General features: G+C 44.3%; 1 protein-coding gene across 2 annotated transcripts in view; it reads left to right on the forward strand.

The window, feature by feature from the left end:
* rragd (ras-related GTP binding D) overlaps positions 1-20,228 on the forward strand; it is an 87,388-nt gene that overhangs the window by 41,048 nt on the left and 26,112 nt on the right. For both annotated transcript variants that reach the window (XM_085441439.1, XM_085441440.1), the window contains exons 4-5: positions 5,710-5,824; positions 11,533-11,675. In XM_085441439.1, coding sequence (XP_085297565.1) covers positions 5,710-5,824; positions 11,533-11,675 — 258 coding nt within the window. The remainder of the gene's footprint in view (positions 1-5,709; positions 5,825-11,532; positions 11,676-20,228) is intronic.

A 20,228-nucleotide genomic window follows, 5' to 3' on the forward strand; every position in this document is an offset into this window, starting at 1 on the left:
GTTCAGAGCATGCGCAGTCGACATCAACGAGTTTACGGAAGTAGCAGTATGCTTCGTCAACATGCTAGCGGAGGAGATTATCCCCACTGCGAGAGTCACCACATTCCCAAACCAGAAACCGTGGATGGACAGATCGATCCGCACTGCAGTAAACGCCAGGACCGCCTCCTACAACGCGGGTCTCGCCACTGGCGATATGAGCGCCTACAAAGCGGCCTCATACGGCGTGCGGCGCGCGGTGAGAGATGCCAAACGCCGGTACCGGGAACGTGTGGAGTCCCGCTTCCACCAGGGCGACACACGGAGTATGTGGCACGGACTACGCACCATTACGGACTACAAAGCCAGGGACACTGCGCCGATCAACGCCGACTCTGCATTCACCAACGAGCTGAATCGGTTCTACGCCCGTTTCGAGGTTAGCCAGGCGGCTAATGCTATCTACCGCCTGACTACCGAGGACAGTAACGTCATCAGCGAGAGACCGGTGACCAGCATCGCGGAGCATGACGTCCGAGCGGCACTGAGGAGAGTGAACACAAGGAAAGCGGCGGGGCCAGACGGCATCACCGGCCGTCTGCTGCGCTGCTGTGCTGACCAGCTAGCAGGTGTGTTCACTTACATCTTCAACGAGTCCCTGGCGAAGTCTGTGGTCCCCACATGCTTCAAAAGATCCACCATCATCCCTGTGCCCAAGAACAGCAAACCCTCATCCCTGAACGATTACCGGCCAGTTGCACTGACCTCAGTAGTAATGAAGGTGTTTGAGAGGCTGCTGAAGAACATCATCTCCTCCTCCATCCCAGACACCACAGATCCGCTGCAGTTCGCCTACAGATCCACAGAGGATGCCATCGCCCACGTCCTACACACCACTCTCAGCCATGTGGACAAGAAACAGGGTAACTATGTGCGAATGCTGTTTGTTGATTACAGTTCAGCGTTTAACACAATAGTGCCCTGCAGACTGTTCACAAAGCTGAGGGATCTGGGACTTAACAGCCGTCTGTGTGCATGGGTGTTGGACTTCCTCACTGGCAGAACTCAGGTGGTGAGGGTGGGCAGGTGCTTCTCCAACAGCATCACCATCAACACAGGAGCACCTCAGGGATGTGTCCTCTCGCCACTGCTCTACTCCCTCTACACTTCAGACTGTGTGGCCACCCACGGCTCCAACACCATTGTGAAGTTTGCTGACGACACAGTGGTGTTGGGTGCCATCTCCAACAACGATGAGGCGGCCTACATGGATGAAGTGAAGAATCTGGCATCGTGGTGCCAGGACAACCACCTCCAGCTGAACGTCAGCAAGACCAAGGAGCTGGTGGTGGACTTCAGAAGGGGTCAGCACAGAGACTACAAGCCCATTATCATCAATGGAGCTCCAGTGGAGAGGGTGCAGTCCTTCAAGTATCTTGGTGTCCACATCTCCTCAGACCTGACATGGGCTGCCCACATTCAGGTCCAGACCAAAAAGGCTAGGCAGCGCCTGTATCACCTACGACAACTGAGGAAGTTCAGGGTCTCTCCAAAGATCCTCAGGATTTTCTATACAGGCGCTGTGGAGAGCATCCTCACACAGAACATGACATCGTGGTTTGGGAACAGCTGTGTGAAGGACCAAAAAGCTCTCCAGAGAGTGATCCGTACAGCAGAACGCTGCTGCAGGATTGCTCTCCCCCCGCTTCAGGACACCTACACCAGGAGATGCCGGACTAGAGCAGCGCAGATACTGAAGGACCCGTCCCATCCTGGCAACAAACTGTTCCAACTTCTGCAATCTGGTAGAAGGTTCCGCATCTTCCGGGCAAGGACAGAGAGACTCAAGAGGAGCTTCTATCCCCAAGCCATCCGTGCCCTAAACACACACACCCGCCCTCTCACATCATCTATAATTGACTGAGACAGGACTCTCTTCCAAACACTCTAAACCAAGGCACAATGTACATTTCAAATTCCTTTAATTTTAAATATGTTTATATTGTCTATCCTGTAAAATAGTCAGATATCTATTCATATTAATGTACAGAATTCACCTGCTTGCTGCTACTACTGCACATTCACCCAGTGTATATACTATATGTAGATATATATAATGTTCTTCCTCTACACCCCCCCCCCCCCCCCCCCAACTTTTGCACATGTCGAGGAGCGTGTCAGGCTACATTTCACTGTGTGTTATACTTGTATAACTATGCATGTGACAAATAAAGAACCTTGAACCTTGGAACTTTATCAGTCATGGATTGGTCTGCTCAGAGCCTGAAACTCATCATCAAGCAGTGTGGGATCATCTTAACAAAGAAAACTTTGTGCCTTCATTACCCATTGTTGTGCAGGTGAAGCCAAAGGCAAGGTGTGCTTCATTATATTTTCTAGTCTTTGGCTTGGAAGGAAGTTGGTTTGGAAGCATATTTGGCGATGCTTCATCTTCCACTTTGTGTTTGTGTGGGAGCCCTGTCAAAAACCTGTCCATTATGCTAGCAGTGTAGAAGCAGCTACCACTACTATTTGTCTTTTTTTTTATTCATACCACGGTCCCCTGCAATGGCTGTGCGCCCCCCACTTTGGGAACCACTGCAATATAGTAAACTTCAAAAACTCTACAAAAAAATCCAGCACTGTCTTGTAGAAATTATCGATAGTTCAGCTTTTCTCTCAGTGACAGTACGCTGCCATAATGAATCTCTCCTCAGAGCAAGCAAGACTCACAGCATCTAAATCCTCCCTTGCATCCAAATAGGGAGGTTTTTCCTAGTTTAAGACTTTTTCCTCTGTTGTGGCAATGCCACTGTCTTCCAGTTCAAAGAGAAGTCAATTATTTATAGTATGCTTTTGAATGTGTCTCATACACCATTCAATTCCTTCTCAGTGGAGATGTCAGGGTCCAGGAGTTTCAGTCTATCCACAACCTCAGATTTGTAAATTCAGAAATTCCTCCATATTAGACATATTCCGCCATAGTTAGTGTAGCATAGTATATTTAACTGCAAAGTGACAATGGTGTGTATAAGAATTTCTTGTATTTATGTATTATTCACATTATTTTATTGTATAATGCCTTAGTGCCACTGAATTTTAGCATGTCTCACACTCATGCAGTTAGACAGATGGTGGGGGGTCCGGTAAGGAAGTTGGGGGGAAGCAGACAACTCCACAGGAAGAATCTTTTGTCTCTTCGACGACTCTGGGAGGTAGCAAGTAGGACTGGGCAATATGACCCAAAATTCATATCTTGATATTTTTTAGCTGGATGGCAATATACGATATATATCTTGATATTTTAGGTAAGAAAAAAAAGAGTTCTTAGTCAAAGCTGTGTCCCAGATGTCACACAGGTACATCTGTTATGCACAAAAACAAACAATGTTGTTTTTGTGCATAACAAAAAGCTCACAATTGTGGAGTCAAAATGTAAACTAAAAGATGCTGAGCATGATAACAAAGACAGACAGATTTCAGAGCTGCTCTATTCCCAAGTTCTACTGGGTGACTGACAGCCTGGAGTTTGAAATCCGCTCCGTAACCATGTCTCTTAATAGGTGCCATTTATGGTCCTTATACACACACAATACGGTAATATTACGTTGAAGCACAGTACGTATTGCTCCGCGAGGCTCCAGACCACGGTAGTCGTAATGCTCCAACAATCCATCAAGCAGTGCAGCTCCGTAGCTTAGCAAAGTCGTACTAAAACATTTTTTGACAGATTGCTGAGCGCCGTGTACCACATAAAATCAGTTCGCGGAAAGTAAGCACAACCAGAATTCATACATAAGGCGCACTGTCGATTTTTGAGAAAATAAAAGGATTTTAGGCTGTGCAGCCCCTGCATGTCGTTAGCGCGGTTAGCGCGCTAACACATTGACGCCGTCCAGCCCCACGCACGGAGCGATCCGCGGTAACTCGTTAACAGAGATTTGCCGTGTCCATCTTGGTGTTGCCTGCAGGTGAAGCTATGGGGGAGGGGGAGTTGTGTTCAGAGGCCCAGTAACGTTGCCTAGAGACAAAAGTGGACGAAAGAGAGGCAAACTTGCGGCTCCACAAGTATAATTATAACGTAACATATACTATATCGATATAAACGATATTGTCTTATAGCTCGTATAAAAATATATAGATCTTTTTTAAAAAAACTCGATATATCGAGTAGCAAGGGAGTGTGAACCTTAAGGTGTGAAACAGCTGTGTACTGCCTTTTGTTCCTGGAGAAGGTTTTTAACTGAGAGCCATGCTAGGCTCAGGGAGACTCTGCTGACCGTCTGCCCCGCGATCATGCAGGCTCTCCATCAAGCTTGGTTGTCTGTTCTTTGTTTTGATTAAAGAATGTTAGCTACCGCTCACCGCTTGTCTGCAGGCTTTACTTAATGGAAAACTTCCACAACAGGTGCTTTTCAATGCCTTTTATATAGGAATAGAACCAGAACACAAGCAGTTGGAAACCCTGTGTATCCACCCATTTTTAGAGGAATATTTTTTTGTTAAACCTCCTAACACTGACATATGAATCATTCAAGCACAAAACATCTTCTAACTCCAGGTATAAATTAATGTTTTGTCTACACATAACTGATAACTTGGCAAGAAAGCAATGTTAAATGGTATCTTTACCAGGCACTGCAGTGAACCACTGAACCTACAAAAAGATTGTTTGACAGGAATAATAGTATTCACTGACAGACTGGCCCTGGAACAGTGATAGAAATCTGCTGCCATCTGCAGTATGATGAAGATGAAATGAGGGTGGACGTTTCAGCAAGACAATGATCCCAAACACAGCCAAGGAAAATCTATAGGTTTCAGAGAATGGCCCAACCAATGGCCAGCCTAACCTGAATGTAGCTGAAAATCTCTGGCAAACAGCTAAAGCTCAAATTTCATAGAAGAGGCCTACAGAACCTTCAGGATTTGAAGACTGATTGTATAGAAGAATGGGGCAAAATCATACCTGCGCAATGCATACAACTAGTTTACTTGAAGCTATCACCAACAAAGGCTTTTTTAGGAAGTCTTAAATACATTTCAGTAAGGTTTCCGCCTCATTATTACACATAACTTAATTTATGGACATATATGGTTTGATTTCTTTGCATGTGTTGATTGGATGGGTTGTTACCAGCTTCTTTTTAAATTGCAGAAACTGCAATTATTGGATCTTGAAACTCTTTTGATTCGGTTCAGTTTGATTGAATTTTATATGAAAACACTCACCTCAAGGTGGTTTATATTGTAAGGTAAAGAATACAATATTAGAAAGAAATCCCAACATTGATATAACCCCCTATGTGTAAGCACTTGGCGACAGTGGGAAAGACAAATTTCTTTTCAATAGGAAACACCTCACAGAAATAAACTCAAGTGGTATATAAACACACAGACTAAATATAGGTGAGTGAAGAACACTAAGTGCATTATAGGAAGCCCCCAACAGCTTAAGCCTTTTGTAGCATAACTAAGGGAGGGTTAAGGGTCACCTGACTAACTGTATCCTTTATCAAAATAAAAACGTTTTATGCCTAATCCTAAAAGTAAAGAAGGTGTCTGTCTCCCTACTGTCTTTTCAAACTAAGAGCTGCTTCCATAGTAGAGGGCCATACAGCTGAAGGCTCTGCCTCCTTTCCTAGATTTGAAAACTCTAAACTGCTGTCTTTTTATTAATGGGTAAAAAAACCCCAGTTCTGATTCATATTTCTCTTTCTAACCCTGCAGCTTTTATTTAACCAGCATATATGACCACTCCATATTTGAGGCCTTCAGCAAAGTGGTCCAAAAGCTCATCCCACAGCTGCCAACGCTGGAAAATCTGCTTAACATCTTTATATCTGTGAGTAGTTCGCTTTTCTTGCACACAAACACACTTACAGCATCACTGAGTGAACAGCATGCAACTGGATTATTGTAATGGTCTTTTTACTTGTCTCAGCAAATCAGCTCTGGATCGCCTTCAGACTGTGCAGACTTTTAACTGGCACAAACAAGAGGTCACACATTACTCCAGTTCTGGCTTCTCTTCATTGGTTGCCAGTAAATTTTAGGGTTCATTTTAAAATTTTAGTCGTAACTTTTAGAGCTCTTCATGGTGAAGCTCCCCAGTACATCTCTGACCTGTTGAAACCTCATGCTTCATAGGTCTTAGACTTAGGTCTTCAGGTCAGAGGTTACTGTTAGTCCCACGTCCTATGTTCAAAACACGTGGGGTTCAGGCTTTTCAGGCACTGGCACCAAGGCTGTGGAACTGTCTTCTGTTGTCTTTATGCTGTCTAGACTCCACTTACTCCTTTAAAAAGCATCTGAAGACATTTTTATACAAACCAGCTTTTAATTAATTTTGTCATTATTTTATATTATTTTATTTATAATTCTGGTTTTATTGTGGAGCACTTTGTGATTTTTATCTGTGAAAAGTGCTATATAAATAAATTTTACTTACTAACTTACTAAATGTTTAGGTCAACCCTCTGTACAAACCTAATGTGTGCTTTTCTGATTGAAGTTGGAATGTGCAGGTAACTAAATTTTTATGTGCATGCCTTTTTGTGCTTTACAACAGCCACTAGATGGTAGAAATGTATAAGGTCAACTTCAGTGTACGATGGCATATCCTGCTGAGAACCAACCTATTCATTTATCTCCTCTGTAATGGACCATTTAAAGAAAAAAAAAAAAAAAGTCTTTGGACTTATTTGAGCTAAATACTAAGTCCTGATGTGCTTAAGAGGACATCTCGGGCTTTCCACTGATATTTGATGTGTTATTTGGGCTCTTTTTGCTCTAAAGAGGAAGGGAATTATAAAAAAAAGTTCAATGGGAAAAAATTTTTTTCCTCTGTTTTTAGGAGGATATTAAAGAGTCAAAAATCATTACTTGCTGTATCAGTGGTTATTGTTGAGCTATTCACAGCTCAGCTCTTTCATTCATGAGTTTTCATCCAATCTAAGTTAAAACTGAAAAGTAATTGCAGCATTGTGCTTTTTGTGTCTCAGTATTGCTATTTATGGACTTAGCTGGATCTTTGGCCTAGTTGTCATTCTGCCAAATGAGGTAGGGACTTCTCTGAGGTCCTGGGAGATGCATCGGAATATAAATATCTATGTGTAGAATGAACAGTTCACCTTAGACAAATCTTTCTGCCTTTGCTATATTAGTTAGCACAGGTAATACTACTGGGTTAAACCAATGTCCTCGAACGGGGGAGAGCATAAACTTTCAGCTCTAAAGTAGGGTTTATACAGCTTTTCCTGGTAAGATATATATTCTATTATGACATTACACAACTTCAAAACATCTTTCTGCAGCTTCATTAATACCCAAATCCAGAATGAGGACAGATGAAGGTTTTTGTCTGTGTTTTATTTATTTATTTATTTATTCATTTATTTATTTATTTTAGGGATTTAAGCATTATTAATTTCCAAGCATTTTGTCTTGAGCACTTGAAACAAAATGTAGTATTATTGTTGGAGTTGATAAAAATCTATTTTCTTTGATTTGCTTAAAATTCCAGAGCGTGTAAGCTTTGAAAACGTCTGTGATATCTGCGGGATGATAGTATCTCTAGCAGCTGAGAAAAGCTGCACACTGTGAATAGGCCTGCACACAGAGATATGTAAATGTCAGATCTGACAAACTGAATGAAAGTAAGTCTTACTTCCAGCATTACACGGGGTCTTCACTGGACACCATGGGGTATTTCTGTGTGTATAAGGATCAAATATTCATGTCATCCCATTAAGATTTTTGGCTAAAAAGACAAACTCACATGTTGTCTGTTTACCCTGCCGTCAAATAAATGTATAAAAAAAACAGTAAGTTATTGAATAAAATTAGTATTTGATCCTCTATAAACCAGCCAGAATTCTTACTCCTAGACTGGCTATGTGCCCATGTGACAGTTACTCTTGATCTGAACTCATGTGTAGCACAGAATCAGTTTCTTCCTTTTCCAGGTATTTACCAATAGTGGTTATTACCTGGTTGACTGCTGTCTGTTTGCGATCTAAATGTTTTAGCAGGTTAAATAAGTATTGAGCATGTCACCAACTTTCTAAGTAAATATATTTCTAAGGGTAGTATTGACAAGAAATTGTCACCAGATGTCTCTAATAACCTATCCAATCCACACATGCAAAGAAATCAAACCACAGATGTCCATAAAATATGTGTAATAATGAGAATTGACACATGGATAAATCATTGAACTTTGTACAAAAGGCTTGGTTGGTTATTTTTTTGCCTATTCTTCCACACAAACAGTCTTCACATCCTCAAGGTTCTTTGGAACCCATCTATGAACTTTCAGGTCAGGCCTGGCCATTTGCTGGGATATTCAAGCAGCTTTACTTTCTTTCTCTGAAACCTACAGAGAGTTTCTTTGGCTGTGCGTTTGGTATCATCGTCTTGCTGAAACATCCAACCTTGTTTCATCTTCATCATCATGGTAGAGGGCAGCAGATTTGTATCAAGAATGTCTCGGTACATTTTTCCATTTATTCTTCCTTCAGTTATATGAAGTACGTGTACATGAAGTACACACTGCCATATGTTGCAAAATGGCCCGACACCATGATATTCCCACCTCTAAACTTCACTGTTGGTATAGTGTTCTTGGGTTGATATGCAGTGCCTTTTGACCTCCAAACATAGTGTCATGTGTTATTATAGTATCCAAAGAGTTCAATTTTGGTCTCATCTGACCAGACTGTATTCCCCCAGTATTTCACAGGCTTGTCTAAATGTATTTCAGCAAACTTTAAACATGCTTTTTTATGTTTTTTATTCAGCAGTGGGGGTCTTGTGTGATGAGTATGCATACAGGCCATGGCAGTTGAGTGCATTACTTATTGTTTTCTTTATTGTTTTTCTATAATTATTTTACAATTGTAACTGCTGATTTCAGGTCTTCCTGTAACTGTCCACAAGTGGTCCTTGGATCAGAGACAACATTTTTGATAATTCTTTTCACTCTTCTGTCTGTAATGTCACTCCTGGTCCCCTCCCAAATTTCTCAGACTTTTTATCTGATTTAGTTCTCAGCTCAGGTAAAATCATTATTGTGGCTGATTTTAACATCCATGTAGATGCTAAAAGTGACAGCCTCAACATGGCATTTAATCTGTTATTAGACTCAATTGGCTTCTCTCAAAATGTAAAAGAACCCACCCTCCACTTTAATCACACTCTAGATCTTGTTTTAACATATGGCATAGAAACTGAACATTTAACAGTTTCCTGAAAACCCTCTCCTGTCTGATCATTTCCTGATAACATTTACATTTACAATAATTGAATACACAGCAGTGGAGAGTAGACTTTATCACAGTAGATGTCTTACTGAAAACGCTGTAACTAAGTTTAAGAATATAATCCACCCACTGTTATCATCTTCAATGCCCTGTACCAACACAGAGCAGAGCAGCTATCTGAACGCTACTCCAACAGAGGTCGATCATCTTGTTAATATATTTGACTCTTCACTACGTACGATTCTGGATACTGTAGCTCCTGTGAAAACTAACGCCTGAAATCAGAAGTACTTGACTCCTGGTATAATTCTCAAACACGCACCTTAAAGCAGATAACTCGTAAGCTGGAGAGGAAATGGTGTATCACACTTTTAGAAAATCCATCATTTAGCCTAGAGAAATAGTTTGGAGAAAAGTGGGCCAAAAATTACCCAGTAAGGCTGTTTTCTTGCAATATCATTGTAATGAAAAGTTATTATTTAGTTTTAGTCAGAACCAGGCAGTGGAGCAATGCTCATCACCTGTCTCTAGCCCACATCCTTCAAAGAGTAGCCCTCATCGCAGCTATTTATTCCCCATGACAGTTACAATACACATCACAGCACAACACAAGCACCTTCCACTGTAAAACCCCCCAATGGTTCTAAAACAAGGCACTATGTGTATGTATGTGTGTGCACCTGTATGCATGTGCAGGAACGTGTGTGTGTGTGTGTGTGTGTGTGTGTGTGTGTGTGTGTGTGTGTGTGTGTGTGTGTGTGTGTGTGTGTGTGTGTGTGTGTGTGTGTGTGTGTGTGTGAGAGAGACCTCCTGCTCACCAAAAGGATCATAAAAGCAGGAAGCATACAACAGAAGAAACAGATCTTCCAGAGAGAATGTATCTGCAATAAAACCTCCCCCAGCACAGAGTGGCTGGAGAGGTGGTCAGGATCAAAGGAATGGCTTTGATCCTATAGTTTGAACCAAGACTTTACAAATTTAAGAAACACAATGACAATATTCAACAATTTGACTTAACATTATGCCATTTCAATTTTTATGGTATCAGATCCCTAACCCTTTTATACATTTTAGAGAACTGTAGTTTTTGCATTACTACCCCAAACTTCGTAAGTGAGCCAAAAATGGATCGCATTAATGTCCTATGGAATTTCATGAGAACTTTTTCTCCTTATCAACTGTGACTGTCAGGAATATATATTTTGTGGGCAACAGTGTCACCTCTTCAGAAGACTGTTTTATACAGTAGGAATTAGCAGACACCATACATTTGGCATTGAGACAGCAATTCATAATACGTGCCTGAAGCCTCAAGTGTGGCCTGAAGACCTTCTGCATTTCTGATGCCCACATGAACTATGCAATATTCATAACAGTTCACACAGGGAGACAAACAATGGAAGACGTTCAATATAATCTGGGGAAAGAATCTGTCCAGTTGTGCAGTAGATTCAGAACGACAAGATGCAGCATCACCACAGATAACTTTCCTCCAGTATGCCCATTGAGCAATGTCTGCTGGAGACACAAATGTGGAGCCTCTACAATAGGACAAGGCAGACATCATTCCGTGATGAAGGCTTCTGAGTCCATAGAGGTTCCTAGGAAAGAGTTTGGATTGACAGCAAGAAACACTTGGTTTCCATACAGTGAAGGGACAAGGTAAAAATATGATAAATAAAATCTAATACAAATGATTATTCTTAACAAAGTGTAACCTAGCAGGCTAACCTTCAAGCTCCCAGGTCCTGTACAGTATCTTAGCTGTTCCTAGGACTGCACTCTTCTTCTCTGAGCCCTTGGAACTTCTCCTGCTTCTCGTGTTCCTTCTTCCTGATGTTCCTGTCATTCAATATAAATCGCCTTGAGGCGACTGTTGTTGTGATTTGGCGCTGTATAAATAAAATTTAATTGAATTCGGTATCGCTACGTCTGTCACTATGGGGGGGAATGATGAATGCCAACTGCTGCCCCTGTAAAAGACAAAAAAACCCAATCACCAATCTTCCTATAGACTGTGTGAGAAAGAGAGGGAGAGAGAGGGAGAATGCCGCCCTCTTTGTCACAAATGCACTTGATAATGATGGTGGGAAAAGTATTCTGGTGTTAATAAGAACTCAGCAGTGCAGTTGTCTTTTTCCTTTGCTTTTTTGGGGGGGACAGCCTTTTAGTACTCTAATTGTTAAAGCAACTATTCTGGCTGCATAGAATGGTCATGAATAGAATGGTATTTATATAGAAAAAAATCCATAACTACTTTTCTCTTTTGTTTCTCTGCCTCTGATTTCAGAACTCGGGTATTGAAAAGGCCTTCTTGTTTGACGTAGGCAGCAAGATTTACATCGCTACAGACAGCAGTCCAGTAGATATGCAGACGTATGAACTGTGTTGTGATATGATTGACGTGGTCATTGACATCTCCTGCATTTATGGGTAAGTCAGTAGACTTTCTCTTAATGCCACAAGCTCAATGTTCACATTCTCTCCTGTAATCTCTCTCTCTCTCTCTCTCTCTCTCTCTCTCTCTCTCTCTCTCTCTCTCTCTCTCTCTCTCTCTCTCTCTCTCTCTCTCTCTCTCTCTCTCTCTCTCTCTCTCATCAGAAACTGATGAGAAAGAATTGGAGTTCTGAAATTAGGTCGTCAGAGTAAAATTCCAGCTCTTCTCAAAGTTAGAATTGGAAAGTATCTATTTGTCTCGTGAACAGAGGGAATTGACATTATATATTACAGATCTCATTGTGATGTAAAGCCCAAAGGATGGTAGGTACTCCTGATTCCCTCATAGATCAGAAAGGATATGCTTTGTATTTAATTATCAACCCAGCTTGAACCTGTGTCCTAATCTAAATTTGTGTAATTAGAGGTCAGGTTTCGGCTAAAATCAGACTGAACAGTAGTTGATACATTTCTGATGGACTGGCAGTGGAAGAGAGAGGAGAAGAAGCGCTACTGACCTGCTTATAATGTATTATTGTATATAGAGATTAAAAGAAACAAAATTCATCCTTAAACAGTTAAACATTACAATCCATGAAAAAATTTGTGTGTTTAAATAAAACCTGTCCTTTGTGACAATCAAAATTGTGATCTGAAATCACCTCAGTACCAAAGACATTTAGTTTTTCCAAGAACAGCTATATAAAATCTCTACTTGAATCTCTACAAGAATCTCTACCTCTTCTTGTTCGTGTCAATCTTTTGGCTGTTTATATATTTCTATTTCTATTTGTGTTATTTCAGTTATTACGTTATATGTGGTATAGTATGACAATGTCTAAGGCAGGAAAAAAGGAAAGAGGAAGGGAGGGAAATATAATATTGTGGCGAGCTCAGATAAGGAGGAGACAGAGGTATCGTTTGGTCTTGCTCCCCGCTAGCTAGCCAGGTAGCACAGCCGTTTATTAGCATTCACGGACAAACACACACCACGCTAACACATCCGCTCGGCACACCTCTAGTGTAACAGCAACAACAACAACAACACAAAATGGCGCTCTCCCCACCCAGAAACACACAGTCGCAGAGAGAGAGCGTCACCTGTATACATGGCAACATAACAACAGAACATAGCTGTCAGAACAAAACCCTAAACAGCCCTGACCCACTACATAGCCCCCACGTAAGGGGTCAGTCGTCCCCGACAACCCCATTACCCAACACAAAGTCCTGCAAATGTCCAGGTGTCTTCTTTCGACGCACTGGCCGATCTCGACCGGCGGGGGAAGAGTCACTCGGATCAGAACATGGGGTGCCACCAGCATCCCCTGCCCCGGCAGCTGCTGGAGCGAGCGATCGGTACGGTGAGAGTCTGTCCTGGTGCAACACACCGTGCGCCCCGGGCCCGGCATGCGGACCCATTACACCACTTCTGTTAGCCGCTCCACGACCTCCCTTGCCAGTGGCTGCAGAGCTTGGGGGACACTCCTCTCTTGCGAACTGGGCAGTACACCCAAACCTTGTCGCCAGGCACGAAAGCTCCCCCTCGGCACCTGGTGTCGCAGGCTCCTTTCAGTCGAACTCCGGAGCTGGCCTTAGCCTGGTGGGCATAGTCGTGAACCACCCGTGGCCGCTACCTCCGCCTCCTGTAGCAGTCCATGGCCGCCGGTTCCCTGACTCGGTTATGGGGAAAGGCCCTAGGACGTCCACTCCCACTCTCTCCATCGATGCCCCCACCAGATACTGCTGCACGGGGGCAGTGGGGCGTTGAGTGGGGCCTTTCCGTGCCGTGCAGGTGTCACAGCAGTGCACGTGAAGTTCCACATCCCGTCGAGAACCAGGCCAGTAGAACCATCCCCTGAGACGGCGGAGAGTTTTGGCATTCCCATAGTGGCCGGCCCCCACCAAGCCGTGGACAAGCTCGAGCACCTGCAACCGCAGCGACCGAGGCACCAACAGCTGCAGGAGATCTCTGCCCTGACCGGGGGACCGCAATCTCCGGTATAGGATGCCGTTGTGGGTCTCGAGATTGTTTTACTGGGAGTAGTAGGCCTTCACCTCGAGCCCCTGTCCTGACACCCCTGTCCAGCCTGGGCGTCGTGCCGCCTCCAGCCAGGCCCCCACCTGAACCAACGTCACATCAGCCTCCTGCTCCCACTTCAGCTGCTGCATGGTCAACGGGAGCCATCCCCCTCCGCTAGCTGGGCCTGAGCAGTAGCCACGCTCAGTGCCTCCTGGGCCCGCTCCTCCTGTCATTTCGAGAGGGGCAGCCGGTGTGAGCGCAGACGGATGGGCTGAGCAGAGCCGGTGTCAATGGTGCGCTGAACCAGCCGCGTCTGCCTGCAGTCTTTGCCACTAGTGGCAACAATGTCCACATTCTCGTCCAGGAGGCACCTCAACCGCTGCCGCTGGTCATCAACAGCTTGGGTTGTCTTGGTCGAGGGAGGTTTGTCTTGCCTAGAGGCTGGGCCTGAGGCGAGTAGAGATGGTCCAGAACCACCGGCGTCCGAAGTCTGTTGAGTGGCACCTGCCCGGCTTGTCTGTCTCTGGTCCCCTCCGTTCCCTGCTTTTGACCGCACTGGAGGGCCAGAGTCTCTGTACCAAGAGTGATAGCCAGCTTCGTGGTGTTAACGCAGGCCCCCAGCGGGTCGGCAGATCAAGGCCGATGATGCACTGGTCTTGGATGTCAGCAAGCCAGAAGTCATGCACCAGCTCCAGATCCGCAACGATTTCTTCCCCAGCATGTCAGTTCTCTCCCCCATCACCGTCATCAGCTGGGTGTCGGTGGGCGACCAACCCATCACAAGCAGCCCAGACGTTCCAGGGAGCACACCAGGTCATATTAGGGAAATGGTAGACCCCGTATCCACCAGGGCCCGGCAGGGCTGGTCCTCATCACAGCAGCTCAGGTAGAGTCCCTTGAGGTGCCCGACTAGGCCCACCACCGTGCATCGTTCTTGGAGGGGGGGCAGGAAGCTGGAGCGGTGGTCCCCTCACTACACCCTCTTGTTTCCCTGAGGCCACATAGTTCTGGTCTTTGGTGCGGGCGCCAGGCAGTTGCGCGCCACGTGACCAGGCTCATTGCACCGGTAGCAACGGTCAGTCAGTCGACGGGGACGCCTCCAGGGCAGAGGGCTGCAACTGGCATATCTCTGGCGACCTCCCCCTCCCTGTCGCAGTCTGCGGTTCTGATTTGGGGGTAGTTTGGGGGGTCACCTGCTGGTTAGGTCGCGAGGCGAGCACCAGCTCTGCCCTTTCAGCCTCAAGGAGTGCCTCACGGAGAGTTTGAGGCATGGCCAGGCGGACGTGTTGGTGTAGTCACTCTGGAAAAAGTCCCCGCAGAAAAGCAGCTCCTCACAGGCTGCTGCTGGGAACTCCGGGTAGCCACGACGAGCATACAGCAACACATCCGATGCAAAGGAGCCCAGGCTCTCCCCCGGCCGACGGCTCCGGTTGGTCAGCTGCTCCCTGCTTCATGGGAGGCAGCCCATGAAGCATTGTCCTAGCGTCCGCGGTGCGCTCGCGCCGTCGGGACCCGTCGGGGGACTTACATGGCCGCTCGCTTCCTCTCTCTTCAATCGTCAGCTTCCCAGGCAGCGAATGCTCTCCTCGACGGCTTGCTCCAGCCTCCAAATGTCTCCCTCCCTTACGGCAAGGGTGAGCTATCCCACTTCTGACACCAATGTGGCGAGCTCAGACAAGGAGGAGACAGAGGAGCACAGCCGTTTATTAGCATTCACGGACGAACACACACCACGCTAACACACCCGCTCGACGCATCTCTAGCGTAACAACAACAACAACACAAAATGGCACTCTCCCCACCCAGAAACACACAGTCGCAGAGAGAGAGCGTCACCTGTAACCATGGCAACATAACAACAGAACATAGCTGTCAAAACAAAACCCCAAACAGCCCTGACCCGCTACAATGTGATATATAAGGATAAAGTACAAATAGAAATGCATGTATCGCCAACTGCTGCACCTGTTGGTAAAAACAAACATACAGCACCTGGAACACAAAACTTTGAATATGCACAGATACATAAGTCAACAAAATCGTGTAGTGTAAGTGTGAATGTGAGAGAGACAGAGAGAGTGTGGGTCTCACAAAAGTACTTGATTGTGAGGCTGGGAAGCTGGAATAACCACCCCCCAGAAAGCTTACTGTCACCCACCACGAACCACACATGCACACACATTGTGTGGTAATATGTTGTGAACTGTAATGACCTAAATAAAAAGGAGGGTTCGGGGGAGGGTCGCCGCACAGTATTGCCAGCAAAGCCACATAGATGGCCTTACACACTGTGACCAACAAATTGTCTTTAAAAACAATCCACTGGTTTGTTCTTCAGAGGAGGATGTTTAGTTTACAAGTGACAAAGTAATTTTGAATGCTTCATTGTCTCATTTGCAAATATTGTATAACAAGACAAATCTGCAAATGTGAACACAATTTTTTTTCTCACTCTTAACTAACTGAAGCTTTTTATTGAACTACCAAATAAACACATTGGTCCTTTCTTTCTGGCCAGACACGTGGCAGCACTTCTGTAATTTTGTTCGTATTTAACCAAATAAAAAAGCATTAATAAGTGTACACAGTACTTATTGACTCTCTCACTGAACTAACACAGCCAGTCCCTCAACATGCTTGTGGTTCCTGCTCATATTTCTTTTGTATCACATAATGAGGGTGGGAAGTAAGGAATAACACCCCTCCAGAAGCCACGGGCAGTCGACAGACCATTCATTCAGTCACTCATTCACTCTCACCTACCTACCATACAATGATGCATAAAGACATGCACACACAATATCTGGTATTATGTTGTGAAATGCAGTGCCCTAAATAAAAAAGGGGGGCTGGGGGGGAGGGGAGGTCACCGCGCAGTATAACCAGCAAAGCCACATGAATAGCCTTACACACTGTGACCAACAATTTTTCTTTAAAAATAATCCACTGGTTTGTTCTTCAGAGTAGGATGCTTCATAGTCTCATTTGCCAGCTTCTCACCCATCACAGCAAATAATTTTCACACTAATGCTAAATCACTGGTTCGCTCCTGTTTTTATCATTTAAAAAATATTGCTAAGCTGAGTCCCATTGTACCACGCTCAGAATTAGAAATGGTCATCCATGCATTTGTCTCATCTTGTTTATATTATTGTAAGTCTTTGTTCACTTGTTTATGTAAAGCCTCTGTGGATCATCTGCAAGTTGTTGAGAACGCTGCTGCAAAGCTTCTGTCCAACTCTTCTAAATACTCTCACGTTACACCTCTGCTGATCCAGTTGCACTGGCTCCCCATAAAATTCAGAATCCACTTTAAGATTTTGACTTTGCATGGACAAGCACCAACGTATATCAGAGATCTTTTACATCCTTACATCCCCAGCAGGTCCCTGAGGTCATGTGACCAGGGCTTGCTGGTCGTCCATCATACGAGGCTGAAAACGAAAGGCGATAGAGTGTTTGTAAATGTAGCCCCCAGACTCTGGAACTCCCTTCCCTTGAGCCTGAGATCTGTGGACTCAGTGGTTTCATTTTAAAAAAAAAAGCTAAAAACTCATCTTTTTAAACTTGCTGTTGTTTGATTTCTGTTTTTATGTTTTAGCTTTTCTGTGAAGTACGTTGTGATTTTTATCACAAATAAAATTGTACTTACTTACATCATGGAATTAATGGGAGACAAGTGATTTCAATCAAAATACACTAATTTATTAACTGAATACAATTAATAGTGTACAACAATCAGACAAAGCCAACCAAATAAATAACCTAGTGCTTGGTGAATGGAAAGAAGGGGAGAGAGCTGAGGCAGCCAGTTGCACTGATTAACCCTACCTTCCACTTCGCGTTTTCCAATCGATCAGCAAAGGGAATCCCAAACAAACTGTGCTCAGTTTGTCCAGCCTGAAGGAGCAACCGCAGAAATAAACAGGTGATTGGACTCACAATATCGGTGTTGTTAAGGCACTTTCCTGCCACCTTGATATGCAGAGAAATCCTCCTGCTTGAAGAGTGCCTTCACACCATAGTCAGAATCTAGGTCACTATTTGAGTTTAGGAGTGAAGCTCAACACACACCCTAGCCAAAAGCTCTCTAGCCCTATAGCTCTTCTTTTCTGGTCTCCTTTTCTGGTTAGAGTAAACTAAATAGAAGAGTGGTACCAAAGGCAGGAGAGACACACCCACTGGGCCAAAACTGCAGCAGGCCCTTGCTCATTAAAATACTTTGCAACAGCTGATAGAATATGAAAAAGAGTGTTCTCAGCCTCAAGTTTGGCCTCTAATGGTGCAGGACAACTACACCATTAGACTCTTGTACTCTGAAAATATTCATTAATTTATAGTGGCGTCAGTGTTTTTAGCATTTAGCAGTCATAAAGTCCAAAGCACTGCAATGAGTGTATTATTATAAGGTGGTTAGACACTCCTAGTACACATCAGACATATGACGCAGTAGAAAGAACATGGCAACTGGCTTTTGAGTTACTTCACACCTGCATCGAGCAAAGCACAGCGCAAGTACGCCAGCAAGGAGTACTCGCGCATGCACGCGGTGAACTTTTTGACACAGTTTATGTGCATATATAGGGACCTCCAGAGCCTTTATAGATAGTTACAAATCTTTCTTTTTTATGAATGAGGTATATATTTTTTTATTAAACTTTTGAACGCATCACAAACTCTCATAGAGCATACAAAATCAAAGAGATGCATGTTTTGAAATGACCAGGAACAGGAGCATCTAGTATACATAGAGCTGCTGCAAAAAAATGTACTATGTGCAAGAACAATATTTTAATAATTTCATATCAGTGTTTTTTTTATAATGATATGAAAAAAACCCTAAATCATAATGAACAGAAGTAGAAAAAGAGTGAAGTAAAATTTATTTATATACCACTTTTTAAGACAAGAGTCTATTGCAAAGTGCTTTTCAGGGAATTTAAAAATACATCAGACAAAAACAACATAATACATAAGAACATTACCCAAATACATGTCTAAATAGATTAGTTTTCAGCTGTTTTTTTTTAAAAGAAGAGTCAATGGTGTGTAGAATGGGAGGTAAACTGTTCCACACTTTTGGCGTTAATGTTTGAAAAGCGGGATCGTACTTTGTTTTCAAACCAGTCTGCGGAATAGCCAGAAGACCACTATCCGTGGATCCGGTTTGGAGAATGAGTTTGAAGAAGCTCAATGATATGAGTGGGGGCCTCTTCTCAAAAAGGCAACATTGCAGACACTGACATTAAGAACAGCTACAAGTACCTGGGAATCATGCAGGCAAATAGGAACTATGAAAAGGCCACTAGAGAAGCCAGAACCACCAAATACCTGAAGAGAGTAAGGCAAGTCCTGAAGAGTCAGCTGAATGGGAAGAACATGATCTGGGCAATGAACACCTAGATAATAAGCTGGCCAAAGGGAGGAGATAGGAGCCACTGACAAGACAAGGAAGCTCCTTACCATACATGCAGGGTTTCAGCCCAAATTAAGCACCCTGAGACTGTATGCTAAGCAAAAGAAAGGAAGCCAATGCCTAGTGAGTGTTAGAACCACTATCCAGGATGAGACAACAAACATCCATCAGTACATCAGGAAGATGGCCACAACAGACACATGCTAGCAGAAACCAGAGAAAGAAGAGAAGCAAGAGGAGGAACCATCATGGAAGGACAGGCCCCTACTCCATATGGTATGGCATAGAAGTGGCTGACATCCAGAAGTCCTACCAGTGGCTGGACAAAGCTGGACGGAAAGACAGCACAGATCATGGCAGCACAAGATCCATAGAGGCTGGGGTCTATCACACCAGGAAAGAACCCAGGTGCAGGCTGTCTAAAGATGCCCCTGAGGACATCCAGCACATCACAGCAGGGTGCAAGATGCTAGCATGCAGCGCATACATGGAACGCCATAACCAAGTGGCCGGCATAGTGTACAGGAACATCTGTGCCGAATATGGCCTGGAAGTCCCAAGGTCAAAATGGGAAATGCCCCCATGGGTGATGGAGAATGACCGAGCTAAGATCCTGTGGGACTTCCAGATACAGACCGACAAAATGGTGATGGCTAACCAACCAGACATAGTGGTGGTAGACAAACAGAAGAGGACGGCCGTAGTGATCGATGTAGCGGTTCCGAATGACAGCAATATCAGGAAGAAGGAACACGAGAAGCTGGAGAAATACCAAGGGCTCAGAGAAGAGCTCGAGAGGATGTGGAGGGTGAAGGTAACGGTGGTCCCCGTGGTAATCGGAGCACTAGGTGCGGTGACTCCCAAGCTAGACGAGTGGCTCCAGCAGATCCCGCAACAACATCGGAGATCTCTGTCCAGAAGAGCGCAGTCCTGGGAACAGCTAAGATACTGCGCAGGACCCTCAAGCTCCCAGGCCTCTGGTAGAGGACCCGAGCTTGAAGGATAAACCGCCCACAGGGGCGAGCTGGGTGTGTTTTTATATGTGTGTATATATACACATATATGTATATATACACTGAACAAAAATATAAACGCAACACTTTTGTTTTTG

Source organism: Copadichromis virginalis, linkage group LG19 (genome assembly GCF_057382275.1).
Source record: "Copadichromis virginalis isolate Kocher_CV1m ecotype Utaka linkage group LG19, C_Virginalis_male_GT1.1, whole genome shotgun sequence".
In the NCBI taxonomy this organism is placed as follows: domain Eukaryota; kingdom Metazoa; phylum Chordata; class Actinopteri; order Cichliformes; family Cichlidae; genus Copadichromis; species Copadichromis virginalis.